At 43.3% G+C, this 14,029-nt stretch overlaps 1 protein-coding gene and 1 long non-coding RNA gene across 5 annotated transcripts in view; one reads left to right on the forward strand and one right to left on the reverse strand.

Annotated features, from left to right (window-relative positions):
* The window catches only part of CTNND2 (catenin delta 2), a 408,918-nt gene that overhangs the window by 35,373 nt on the left and 359,516 nt on the right, over positions 1-14,029 (reverse strand). For all 4 annotated transcript variants that reach the window (XM_040494066.1, XM_040494055.1, XM_040494045.1 and 1 more), the window contains one exon: positions 9,598-9,682. In XM_040494066.1, coding sequence (XP_040350000.1) covers positions 9,598-9,682 — 85 coding nt within the window. The remainder of the gene's footprint in view (positions 1-9,597; positions 9,683-14,029) is intronic.
* Positions 4,721-13,675, forward strand: LOC121042745 (uncharacterized). The gene is made up of 3 exons (XR_005796423.1): positions 4,721-4,731; positions 5,028-5,031; positions 13,456-13,675. It is a non-coding gene; the product is annotated as an uncharacterized LOC121042745 (long non-coding RNA).

The raw sequence follows: 14,029 nt of genomic DNA on the forward strand, positions 1-14,029 counted from the left end.
GCAGAGGGACCATGGGCTCGTCTGTGCATTGTGGCCTCCCCAAAGCAGTGAAAAACCACACAAGGGCTGTGTCCACCCTCTCATCCTCTATGGTCTGGACATTGGAGGAAATCTGCAGGCATCCCTCACCCATCTATAATTACTTATTGATTTCTTGTTTTGTGAGTGCAGTGATGGCAAGAGCCAATGAAATGAACACGGCAGCAGTAAGAAAAGGGAGCCCTGTGTGAGACGGGCCGTGAAGGGCATGACTCCAATCCTCCCTAAGCTCATTAGTCACTGGCTGAATGGTGCGCACAACCTGAGAGTCTATCTTCCCGACAATAAAAGGAAGGACATTTAAAGATTCGTTTTATGTTCTGCTTCTCTCATCCCGACGGCAAGAATGAATACAATATCTCTATCCAGAGAAACACGACTTTACTCGGTTTCCAGCACAAACAAGTTGGCATTCCAGGAGACACCAGCTCATTGTGAAAGATAACTGATGTTTCTGGGTGGGGGCCACGATAGGAGTACAGCTGCGAGAACACTGGGCAGTGAATATTAGTGGAAAGAATCAGTCTGGTTTCTAACCCAGATGATTGTCAACACGAGGGCGATTCTGACATCTGATCTGGCTTTGATTTGACTCCTGCATTTATGGACCAGGGATTTTAATTCACTCATGGACAGGTTGAGTGGATGCTGTTCTCTCTGGAGCCCTTCGAATTTCTTAGAGCAAACTAATAAGGCTCGGTATCATAAGCTAAACACTGTGACCCCCTCCTTGACAATAGGGACTGTTCTCTCCCTTTCCACAGTCTGTTTTAAGAGCCCAGCGTGTTTTCTAAGCAGGAAGTCCAGGCAGAAGCAAAGCAATGCAAGAACAAAGGTACATTTCCCTCATTCCTGATCCTTTTCTTTCTGCACCCGATACTCAGAGGCATTTTCGCTGTGGTGCCCTGAGCCTTCCTGCAACGTCTGCTCCATCTCAGGATATATCTGTGCCTCAGAAGACAGAGCGGGCCCACTGTGCCTGGAGGGCCATGACTTCTCATTGAGTGATCACCTGAGGAGGGTCCCCCTGGCATCACACGATGGCCTGGGGTGACTGCAGGTTGCCAGTGAAGTTTTTCTTGGAACCCTCTGGGGTCGTCTTTGTGGGGCACAGTGGCCTTACCAGCTGAGTGCCACTGAGACCCAGAGACCAGCACGTGGTCTGGAGGTACAGAGAGACAGAAATAACAAAGAGCTGCGGTGCTGAGCTGGAGACCTAGGAATGAGTCCCGCGCAAGACAGATGCCGTGGCAGGTGGCAGGGAACCTCCTGGCCGGCAACCTGACCGAGGGGCCAACCGCAAGAAGGGGGGAACACCACCAGCCAGTGAAACCTTCAGGCTTGCTCCTTGGAATCCCTTATTAAGAGGTCATTTTGCCCTAACATGAGCGCGAGCGTGATGACCTCGTTTGCACCTTTACTGACTGAATACTAACATAGAACCGTTTAACTATGATGGAAGAAAGATTTGGATCCAAAGCCTAAAAACAATGTGCTAAATCTGGTTCACATCTGAGTCCCAGCGATAAGCAAGCCTACATTTTCAGTGACTGCTGGGTACAGAACACTTTAAGGCAAAACAGGCCACGGACATTTTAAAACCCAATCCTGTTACTGAATTTGTGTTCAGGAAGATCCAGCAAATTGGTCTTGGACCTAACGCCTCATGAAGACCAATAAAACAATGATCTGTACTGGCTAGGAAGGAGATAAATGCCAATTTTCCATGTCATTAAGCCGAGGGTTGCATACAAAGCCTTCAGACACTGGCAGCCAAGAGGGGAAATCTAGAAGTTTGGAGAACAGAGTAATCAAAGTAGTTCAAGTAAACTAAGAACCTCAAGTTTAAAAAAAGTGGAGCCATCTGCTTTATTTTTGCCCGAGGGATAGACTGGATTTATTCATTTTCTTCCTTCCGATTTTCTAGCACATAGTAGTGCAGCCTCTTTCAGGCAGTGTTTGCTCATTTTGCGTGTAATTCAGGATTTTGCTCTTTAGGAGTTGGTATTTTTTTTAATGTTTATTTATTTTTGAGAGAGAGAGAGATAGAGATAGAGCATGAGCCGAGGAGGGGCAGAGAGAGAGAAGGAGACATGGAATCTGAAGCAAGCTCCAGGCCCTGAGCTATCAGCACAGAGTCCGATGCGGGGCTCGAACCCATGAACCATGAGATCATGACCTGAGCCGAAGTCGGACGCTTAATCAACTGAGCCACCCAGGCGCCCCAGGGGTTGATATTTTAATTGTACTAGAGTCAGAGGCAAGTTTCATTGCCATTTCTATTAAGAAATGACTTGTGATATAAGTTCACAATGCAAATCCTCCCACAATTAATATTTGAACCAAGCAAGAAAATTGTTTTCTATAAAAGTACAAATAAATCTGGGGCACCTGGGTGGCTCAGTTGGTTAAACATCCAACTCTTGGTTTCAGCTCACGTCGTGATCTCATGGTTTGTGGGACTGAGCCCTGTGCTGGGCTCTGCACTGACAGTGTGGAGCCTGCTTGGGATTCTCCTCCTCCCTCTCCCTCTCCCCTTCCCCACTCGTGCTTTCTCTCTCTCAAAATAAATAAACATTTTTTTAAAAGTACAAAAAAATCTTTTGAGATATTAAATATTATGGCACCTTCTGCTGCAACCTTTTTAGCTGTAAGCTCAAACTATTCATAATGCTTAGAAGTTTGAATTAAAATGTTTTTATTCATTCAAATGGAAATACCTTCCAGTTATTTGAAATTCTAAGGAATGACCTTAATTCAGCCCTGGAGAAGAGGTCAGAAGGATGATTTTCAGGGTAGGTGATATAGAAAATGTAGGACAAATGAAGAAGATTAGGTGGGCAAGTGGGGTGGTGGGGCATGGACTGTGGAAGGGCTTTGGAGGGTGGGGAGAGGAGGGAAAGTGACCTGGGGACACAGGAGTTCAGTAGAGCTGGTGGCTACATGTAGGCAGAAGGCCAGGGGTGAGCTGGGGAGCTAGGCTGAGGCTGCTCCTAAAAGGTCTCGAGGCCTGAACTAAGATGTTTGGACTCCATCCTGAGGCAATCGGAGCCACTGGAAGGTATGGCTCCCAAGAGTCACTTAGTCAAAGTTGCTTTCTAGAAAGTCTGCCCTGCTTGCCCTTTGGAGAATGGCCTGGAGAGGAGGCAGCCCGAGGGTGGAGAACCCAGTTACAGGTCTGTGGCAATCATCCAGAAGAAAGAAGCCAGCTGTCTCACGGTCATGACCATAGGAAGAAGCAGACGGAAGCAGAAGCGTGGGGCTTTCTGGTGGGATGGATGCAGACACGTGAAGGAGAGGAGAGAGCCAGCGATGGTTCCTGGGTATGGGCTTAGGTGAGGGAGGATGTAGGAACGAGGAGTCAAACCCAGGAGGGTAGGTCAGTTTGAGATCCAGTTTTGTTTGAGGCATCTGAGTAGGTTATCTGGCAGGTGGCCAGACGTACAGACAGACAGACTCAGAAGAGCCCTACATGTGGGTGGTAACTGAAGCCCAGGAAAGAGTCCTGACACCAGGAAGAGGCTGTGCATGAGATAAGAAAGATCTAGACACAGGAGTGCCTGGGTGGCTCAGCGGTTAAGTGTCCGACTTCGGCTCAGGCCATGATCTCGCTGTTCATGAGTTCAAGGCCCGCGTCAGGCTCTGTGCTGATGGCTTAGAGCCTGGAGCTTGCTTCGGATTCTGTGTCTCCCTCTCTCTCTGCCCCTCCCCTGCTCATGCTCTGTCTCTCTCTGTCTCTCAAAAATAAACACTGAAAAAATTTGTTTCAAATAAATTAAAAAAAAAAAGAAAGAAAGATCTAGACACACACCCGGGGGACATCACATTCAAGCATGAACAAGAAGATGAGCCCAAGAATGATGAAGAAGCAGCAATCAGACAACTTGAGGTGACTTAGGGGACAGTGATGTCATAGGAGTCACCAGAAGAATATTTCTGTGAGGGATGCTGTTTTACGACATCATTTTCAGACTGAAAAACACACAGGATCACAGCAGGGCCCCTTATCAGGGAAACGTGGCATGCTATTTACTAAGTCAGGGCTTGAACTCATGTCTTCTTTTTGCCGTTCTAGATTCCACCATCCTCTATGTAATGTTAGTCTTCAGTACATGTGACCTGCACACACACAGGTTGGCACTAAATAAAATAACAGCCTTCACTTCCCTTCTAAAACCATGGCAACTTACACTGTCATTAATGGCCTCCCCGTAAAGCCCTGTGTAACCTGGTTTACTTATACCCTTAGAGTGCAAGCTGGGGCACCAGAGAGGCATCTAGGGGCCAGGAGGAGAGAGGGTAGGGAAACCAAGGAGGAAGAGAGCTATGAAAATGTAGAAGCCAATAATGATCATGATGATGATGATGGTGATGGCCAAATGAAACCCTTGGATCCAAACATCCAGCTGCCTGTGAACAGAATGGCAGAGAGCATTTGTCAGCCAAATGGCATGAGCAATGAACAATTTTAGAACTCCCATGGGCATATGACTTTCCAGTTTACAAAGCTCTTTGATGATTACTGTCCCATTGGGCACAATCAGCGATCCTATCAGGCATGTGTATCTGTGTTTGCTGCACGGTTGAGAAAACCAAGGGGCGGGGTGGGACTGACAGAGAGATGCCCGCTGTCTCCATCAAAGGATGTGATGGGTCTTTTGACGCCAGACTGGAACACAAAGCAGAAGGCAAGTATCAAGGAGGCCCAGGCCTCCCAAACCTGTAGGGCCCTGAGGACATGTCCAGATGCCTAGAGAGAGCATTCCACCAGGTAGAATTGCCACAGACCATTTTAAGAGGTTATTCACTTCTCTGGAGACTCCGCATCAGTAATGGCTGGTGACCAGTTTCAGATAAAGGTTATAAGACAACACCAGCACACCTGTGAGCATTGACAGTGAGACCTGGTGAACTGAAGGTCTGTGCGCTGTCCGTCTGCAGGAAGGCACCACAGGGCTGCCCAAAGTCAATTCCTACCTAATAGGCAGGGAGGTCTCAAGGCGCTTGCCATGTCACGCTGCTAGTGAGGGGCAAGCCGCTCCTTGGATCTCTGGCCATGTGATTCTAAGCCTTGTGCTCTTTGTACTTCACCAGGTAGAAGGATGAGCCTCCCCGGCACTCACTTGCTCTTGAACCTTATGGGCAGGTGAGTGCCAGCACCAGGGAAGCCCAGTCTCACTCTCTTTCTTCCGTTTTAACTAAATTTGGAGGAATAGTCTCATTTGGGGGTGCCCCCTTACAGAAAGGATCCTGACAAACTTGCACGCATGTAGAAAAAAGAGAGAGTCGTGCGAAGGTCATGGAAATGCTGATATATTAGAACTGAGCATGTCTGGCCTGGGAAGGCGTGATCTCGTGGAGATGGAATGACTAGCTTCAAAAACAGGAAGGCTATCGTAGAGAAGAAAAATTAGACTTTTCAGAATGGCACTGGAGGGCAGAAGTTGCTGATCAAGAGATTCTTACTTAATGCAAGTAAGAAGTTCTGAATAACCACAGCTACCCTAAAATGGAATAATATGCCTCATTAGACAGTGAATGCAATTGATATTAAATGTATTTGAACACAGGGAAATGACTACTGGAGCTTTTACTGCCTTTCTTCTTCTAGTAAAATAACCACCTTCCTCCCGCCATAAAGTTTAGCGAGGATCACAGCTGCTCGCTTTTCCCATCCTGCCTCGCAGCTGGGTGCGGCCATGCGACTGAGTTCTTGGTGCGGAGATGTGAGCAGGAGTTCAGCACTTTTTGTATCCTTGCTTACAAGGACCTCACTGGTCCTCACTTCCCCTCTCTCTCTTCCTGTGTGCTGGAATGAGAGACGGCCGAGCTAGGGAACTTTGCCTACAAAGGCAAGGACAACAAGGCAAAGTACAGCAACAAGATGGCTCCTGGAATCACCTGCTGGCCCTGGGCCACCTGCCTACGGTTCCATGAGTGAGAAGTAGATACCTGTTCAGGTGAGCTTCTGAACACTTTTAAGTCTTTCTGTTAGAACAGCATAGCCTGCATCCCAACCGGTATAACTAGGTCTGGGAGATGCCGTACAGACCATTAAGGCATTATATAAGGGTCTGTAAACAATGATTTCTGTAATCGTATAACTCTATGTCTCCCCACCACCCCAATTTTGTCTCCTTTCTTCTAAAACCAGCTGTCCCGATGGTCCTTACCAGGGTCAAACATAAGCACCCCATTATGTCAGTGACCTCAATTTCCTAAAGTACCGAGGTTTGACGAAGTCCAGAATCATTGACCTCCAGTTTGTCCTTCATGCCTATATCAAGGGTTCATCTTCTTTTCCAATACCAAACAGCCTCTGTGATGATACAGAGGATAAAGAAGTTTTAAAGTTCTGTTTGTGGTTATCCAAACTTAAGGACTGGTTAAAAAAAAAAAAAAAAGAAAAAAGATGGTGTATGAGGCATGTGATAAAATTCTTCTGCAATTGTTGATTTTCCTTTAGGGAAAAAAAGTCCAGGCCTCACTAAAGTTGAAGGTTCAGATAATACAAATATGTTTTGGCTCACAATGTGTCAGGGACCAAACATAATTTTGTATTGGTCAACACACCCAGCCAGAAGAATATTCTGATGTATTAAATGTGTCTCTCTATGTAAAATAAAGTCATTGAGCTAATGAAATGAGACCCTGGCCTCTGTGTCTGAGCCCTGGGAGGAAATCAGCCAGTGACAGATGGACCTTTAATTCTGTCTGATAGATATGCCATTTCCATTTCCATTTCTCTCTTTCTACTCATGTTTTCCTCTTACGCATAATGCCTCTATGTCTTACCTCCTAATTTATGAAAACTCCGTGAATTCTTCAAGATTTTGCTCTGTGCTTTTCTTAGCCCTAGTGCATCCAGTAAATCTGTAGTACATATCTCTGAAACTATTGAAGTTACGAGTAATTATTCCATATTTCATTAAAATTTTTTTTTAATGTTTATTTACTTTTGAGAGACAGAGATAGAGCATGAGCCGGGGAGGGGCAGAGAGAGAGGGAGACACAGAATCCGAAGCAGGCTCCAGGCTCTGAGACATCAGCATAGAGCCCGATGTGGGGCTCGAACCCACAAACTGTGAGATCATGACCTGAGCCGAAGTCGGACGCTCAACCAACTGAGCCACCCAGGTGCCCCATTCCATATTTCATTTTTACCCACATTAGCTACTTCCCACGTCTTATGTTTTCTCTGAAACTCTTCTTCCTTTAAGCCCACGATAGATGTTTAATAAACAGATTTGAAGTGTGGAGAATTAAAAGATACGGATCAGACATTTTTTCAATGATATGCAAATTGTCAAGGAAGAACAAAAAGGAAATCTATTTCCCCACTGATTAAAAACAATTCACAAGCATGAATGAATCTGGTCGTCTCACCAAAGGAGTTTTCAAAAAGAAAAGCTTTTGTGAACGGTGAACTCTGCTATTATGATATTGAGCATAAAGGTCCTCATTTCATTTCACAACCGCATAATTTGGAAATTATTAAGAACGGCTCTTTCTCCACCTTTTTAAATCATGGGTCAACTGAAAACATCACCACGGGTCAACTGAAAACATTGGCATCAGTTTCTCCAGCTCATCCTCCTTGAATGTCCTCACACAAAACACAATTTAAATTATCTTTAGCTCTTGATTTTTAGCTCCATTAAATTCCTGTCAACACATTTTTCTCCTTCATGAAAATTAAAAGACAATTACACTTTCTGGACTGTATTACCGACACAGAAAGAAACTAAGATGGCAAAGTTGTACTAGTATTCAACAAATAACTTGTAGAGTCTCTAAAAGCAGTTCCCCTTCGATGCACATAAGTAGGGGAAGGTGTATTTCAGCAAACAAATGTTCAGGATCCAAGGGAAAGTGGAGTTTATTTGAGGCAGTAATATTTCATCGAGCTTCCGGAGCCACCGATTCAGAACGACCAGTTCCCTTCTAATTGATAGCGTGTTCTTCATGCAAAGCTGCCTGTTCAGCTGAAGGATCCTGCCCTGGGAGAGAATTCATTTGGCTCCTGGAGGAGTCCAGGAAGGAACGAAGTAGGGATTCTGGGATGTGAATTTCAAGCAAAACAAAACGTAACCCAAAACATTTGAGAGAAGGGCTTACGCTAACGTGCCAAATATTTAGAAAAGAATATAATTAATCTACAACACTCCCTTAACACTGCGTTTTGCCATCTCGGTTTCAACTTAAACACACTTGCTCTTAGCAAATAGGAAAATCTTGAAAGAGAAATATATAGGCTAAACTTTGCAAACTCGAAGTGCAAAGTAATGAGAGCATAAGGGAGATAGAAAGACCTTGGGGTAAATCTACACACAGGCTCCAACTTAGCAGAACCAGTTATTAAATATTTACTCTTTTCCCACTGGCTTAGAAAAATCTCCCTCTGGCAAGATGGGTCTTGCTCTCTGTGATGTGACCTCTTGCCGCGGCCCCACATTCCCAACCCAAGAATGGCAGGCTAGGGGATGAAGGCAGCAGTGACGTTGGCTCCTCCTTCTTCTCATGCCGGTGGCCAGAGGGTGTAAGGAGGTACTCTTAGCAGTCGTTGAGGAAGCCCATGCCCCCCACCCCAGTCCTGTTTAAGCTTTCTGAATCCCTACGGAGATCAATGCCTACACTATTCTCCCTGCGGATTAACGATGGTCTCTTCCCCTGTCCATCCACTCAAATCTATCATGGGATCATCAATCCTTTAAGCTATCCACATTTGCTGGTCCAAGAACAACAGAAACAACTTCTGAGACACGTTGTGAAAAAATTCTCCCCTTCTAACCCTAAAAGGAAAAGTTATACACCCTTTATTTACCATCACTTGGAAATGACGTACAGAGCAAAATTTCTAGATGTGACATTTTTCCCTTATGATTTTACACTTGAAACCATTTTGGGGATGAACACCCTTGTGACATGTATGATACAAACTCCCTCCTGCCTCCTGAGAGTGTGCAGGACAAATGCCTAGCCTCTGCCTCCTGATGTGCACCCATTATTAGGAACATCAGGCCTTTCCTGCTGGGTGGTAACTCAGGGACGGTTGGGTGAGGCACACAGGGCAGGCTGTAGGATCTTCTCCTCATTGCTCTTGGGCTGTGACACTTCTTGGCTTCCTGAATTGCTTTTTACATTTTTTTTTTCTGTCTTCTCTCCACCATTATTGTTGATGCCTGTTTTTTCTTTTTTCTTTTTTTTTTTTCTTTGGCAAAATCTTTCAGTTCTTTAATTTTTAGTCTATTGTACAATATGGGAGCTCGGGAAAACAGTTACTTTCATTTCCGTGAGACAATCTAGGGTATGACCCTATGCATATGGGTCTGTCTAATCCAGAAGGTTCATGGATCTTAGTGTATATTTGGGGACACTTGCTGACCCTTCTCTCCTGCTTCCTCATTGACTGTCCTGCTTTTTAGTTGTGTTTCCGTCACTCGGACTGTTGGACAAGCACTTTCCATATCTATAATGTACGTGGTTGTGACCAGATATTTTGTCTTTGGGCTCAGGGTCTGTGTGAACCAGGGACCAAGAAGGTAAAGCAAATCTTACCTTTTTGTAGAGACTCCTCAGATCTCGGTACTGCCACATGCTGTTTAGGACCTGAGATGCGGCCTTGACCACTTTTGGAGAGTGTCTGATAGAGAGAAGACACGTAAGATGGTAAAAGTGGGGCAGCTGGGTTTCAGACTGACACTGACTCATCAGGATCCAGCGTTTACAGAAAAAAACCACATCCGTATGGCCTCCCGGCTCTTTCCCTGCCACCCCTGGGAGTGCAAAGGATGGTCCACCAGTCTCCAACCTTCCTCTCATCGGCACACCCATGAGGGCAAGAGATAGGAACACAGGCAGTTTGGCAAAGAATTTTCAAAATGGAAAAGGAAGAGCACAGCCTTGAGTCCGAATGCAAATTTAGTGTTTGACTATAAAGGGGAAAAGAAAGAAGAGAAACACACCGATCGGGAAGGGCCAGATCTGTGAATTTTAATGGCAGTGTTGTGTAATATCTGTGTAGCAGCAAGAAGAAAAAAAAAATTTCATTTTCTCAGCTGAAGCTTGAGAGCATGTATAGTGTTGGTTCCGCATGCCTACGTGATTACAGGGAGCTGCTCTCCATTTGCCGATGGTACCACGCACAAGGGACTGGCAGCAAAGGAAGATGTGTGTGCGTGCTCTCTCACATGTATGTACAGGAAGGCATAAGCATCTAGAAGTAAAGCCCTGTGTACAATTAAAGTTCCATCCTGCGGACCATTTTTTTTTTGAGTCATGGCTTTAAAATGGTTATGAAACACAACAACAGCTAAATATTTCGACTTTTGGGTCGGTGCCAACTTGTGTCTCCAAACAGACATGAGGTCAATAAATCTGTGTTGCTTTAATGTGATCACAATCTTGGAAATTATTTTGGCTGGTGGTGGCGGAAGCTATTAATTAATTACCTGTAGATTCTTTATTCTAATGGCCAATTCCATAAACAGCTGCACCCTCTAGTGGCTGTTAGTGCCACTGTGGCCTGTCTCAGGGGCTGGCGCATTTTTCTATAAAGGGTCAGATAATGAATATACGCCACTCGGAGGGCCATATGGTCTCAATCACAGCTACTGAGCCCTGTGACTGTACCGCTAGAGGAGTCATAAATAATACATCAGCGAGTGGATGTGGCTGCGTTCCAATAAAATGTTATTTACAAAAGCAGGCAGTGCAAAGGCAGGTGGGATGTGGCCCCTGGCCTGTAGATTGCTGGCCCCTGGTCTGTGTGTATGGTGACTCCTGGAGTCGGGCAGGACATAACCATTCATGAGGACTCCAAGGTGAACCCACCTGAAGCTGACCAGTGGGGCAGTGGCCCAAAGATTCCCAGAAGAGAAAATCTGAGTTGGGACCAAAAATGCCTTTGAAATAAACTGGCTTTTGAAATAAATAGAAAGTGAGCAGATGGTTAGATGGGATGAGGTTGAGGTTGGATAGGAGAGCCGGAGTAAGTGGAGGTTGTGAGGACATACATTTTGTGATGGAATTATGGGATGTTAATACATGGTCAATTAAATGTCTGCTATTTTCCTGGGTCTTCAAGTTTGCGATTTAGACCAAGTAAGTTGAAGGTTCCTTCATCCACTTGCTTACTGGTGACAGTAACAGTCATGCTTACTATCTTTATCGCTGAGATGAAATACAATTTTGGCTGTGTTTGAAAACACTAGTTATATCATGCGTTTTCAAAAGAAAAAAAAGTAGCGTTCTCATAAATTCAATTTTTTTCACTATGAAAGATGAAACGTATATACGTAACACACATATTTTCCTTTACTAAATGCATGGTTGCTAAATGATTTCAGAATTTTTGTTAGTATCATGCGCTACATGTAATATTAGGTTCCTTTGATTTAAAGACAGAGAATTTAGAGCTTTTCATGGATACAGGTACAGGTGTGTGTTAGCCTTATATAATCAATGCAGGTTATATATATATATAATCAATCAAAGGTTAAATGTTATGTGTTGCTGTATTTTATCACTGTTAGCTAGAAATTTGTCCATGACAACAGTTAAGCAACTCTTGAGGAACATGCATTAATATTCAGATAGTGGTAAGGTAGTCGAGACACAGCATGCAAAAATTCTTCAGAAACTGTAATTTTTTTGTTTCTCCTTCTTGCTTGGGTACAAAATAGAAAAAGACTACAAATGTGTAATGAATAGCAGGTTTTAACCTTTCAATTAAAATGCCAACACATCACAGGGTCATAACATGCGAAGGTCAAAGACACATTGCTTTTTTTATACTTTAATTTTGACCCATGACCCATCACTAGACTGATACCATAGCAACTTCTACTTGAAAGACTATAACTATTGATTGAAGGACTGAACAATTGAGTGTTTCTAATGTGACAAGTGATTATAACCTAAGCCGCAATACACAGTTCCTTACTGACAAGTAACGGTTGAGACTGTTAATGGCTTTTCTGTCTCATGACAAAATGCAGTGACACAGTCAACCCTATTTCCTATATAATTGTGAAATTTAGAAAAAAAAAACCCAAATGTACTTTTGAAAGAGACAGATGTGACAGGATGTCCATACTGGGTGTTTAAAATGACGTGAAAAGAATAATTTAAGTTATCCAGAATTGAAAATAGTAAGTATGAGATTCCTATAAGAGTCATTGATGATTATACCACACCTGATCTTCACCAACGCTGTCAAATGAGGGGTGACTGCACCGTTGGTGCAATTCATCGTGGGTGTTGAGCACAGCTACTCAAAGCCGCAGGACCCCAGAACCCCAGTGTTGGTGGTTGTATTAGCAAAACACAATGAGTTGTACAGTTCAAACAGACTATGACTGGCAACTCACCAGTCCGACTCATTAATGGCATGGCATACTTTAAATTTCTGTATATTTAGAAATAAAACACATAAATACAGAGTCGTAGAGAGGCATGTTTTTCCACCTGTGCCTTATGCTATCTGGAATTTACAAATCAGTTTTGAATTAAACTTATTTCTGTTAATAATTTTTAAGGACATTTTAGGGAGGGCAGATCTGTACAAATTAACCAGAGCAAACTGCTCTCCCTCCATTTTTCAATGATTAATCCCCAATTTTAAAAACTCTCCTTTCAATAAAGAATTTCTATTTTGTTAAAACTTGTCGAAGGCCTTGGGAATCTCAGCGCCTAATGTCATAACAGAATCGAGTGATAAGTGGTGAGTTTAGTGTGAAGATTCAGAACAGTTCTTCTGGATTCCTTTTAAGGGCGGTGAAAAGCAGTAACAAAATTCAAGTGTAGGTGGGAGATGAGGCTATCTGCAGTTATAAAAACCTTGTTTTGATCCCCAAATTAGTCATTATATAAAAAAGAGGTAAATCACATGGAAGGATGGCTGAGATAAGCAGGAAAGTAGGGAAGATGCCTGACTCAACCCAGTTCAGTACTGCTTATTCAACTCGTGTGTAAATCTCGACTATTAACTTTGGAAAAAAAGGGCAAGGGCTAATGAAATGAAACACATGACTTTCTTAAAAGAAATTTTCAGTCAAGTCAAAGGACAGTTATGAGATCATCTATAGTGAAAGAAACTTCCCATTAACAATAATGAAGATTGGACAAGACCTATCAGGACCATTTTCTGGATTGGCATTGTGGATACACACTCTTTCATGGATGGTTTCCTGAAATGATTTTTAAGTTAGTTTCACCAAGTAATTTTCTTTGACCATAGGACTGATAAAAACACCTCTTCTCTTTAAGGCCCATTTAGTGATGTATGCTACAGTAAGGATGTTCACACAATTGGAAGAAATTAACACACGCCAGACCACCCTCAAACTCCCTATTCTTACATTTCAGAGAAAAAAAAATCTTTGAACATCTCATGAATATGCACAAATAGGTCAGAATGTTTTGTGGACTATGGTTTTATTGTGTGTGTGTGTGTGTGTGTGTGTGTGTGTGTGTGCGTGTTTGCTTAAAAAAGCATTGACATATTAAGCTCTTAATGTTCAAAACGGGTAAGCATTTCAATTAGAGATTCCAAAGTTCTACGGAAGCTCTATGAAGAAGAAAACCATGTGGTTTCGTGTTTATGTAGAATAGCAATCTATTTTAAGTACAATATAATAACATACAATTCAAGCCAACTATCTATATGGCACCATTACTGCATGAGTCCAGTGGGGCTTCTCTACTTGATATAAAAAAGTATTTGAATCCTAATACTAAGTTGTTGACTGAACCTATTTGAAGCTCTTAACCAGAAACCAGAGACTTCTTTTATTATACAATGGTAATATCCTGAATCAAATGAAATAATGAGAGAGAATTTCCAAATAGTCTCAAAGTACATCCTTTACAGCCCTTAATAATGGAAGAAAAATTATTTAGCGTTTCGTTGTGAAGAAATGGGGGGAGGCAGGGAGTGGAAAGTCAAGAAGTAGACCTTGGGTAACAAAAGGTTTACCCTCTTAATCTC

The sequence above is a fragment of the Herpailurus yagouaroundi genome, unplaced genomic scaffold (genome assembly GCF_014898765.1).
Source record: "Herpailurus yagouaroundi ecotype Mexico unplaced genomic scaffold, PumYag 29, whole genome shotgun sequence".
NCBI classification, from domain to species: domain Eukaryota; kingdom Metazoa; phylum Chordata; class Mammalia; order Carnivora; family Felidae; genus Herpailurus; species Herpailurus yagouaroundi.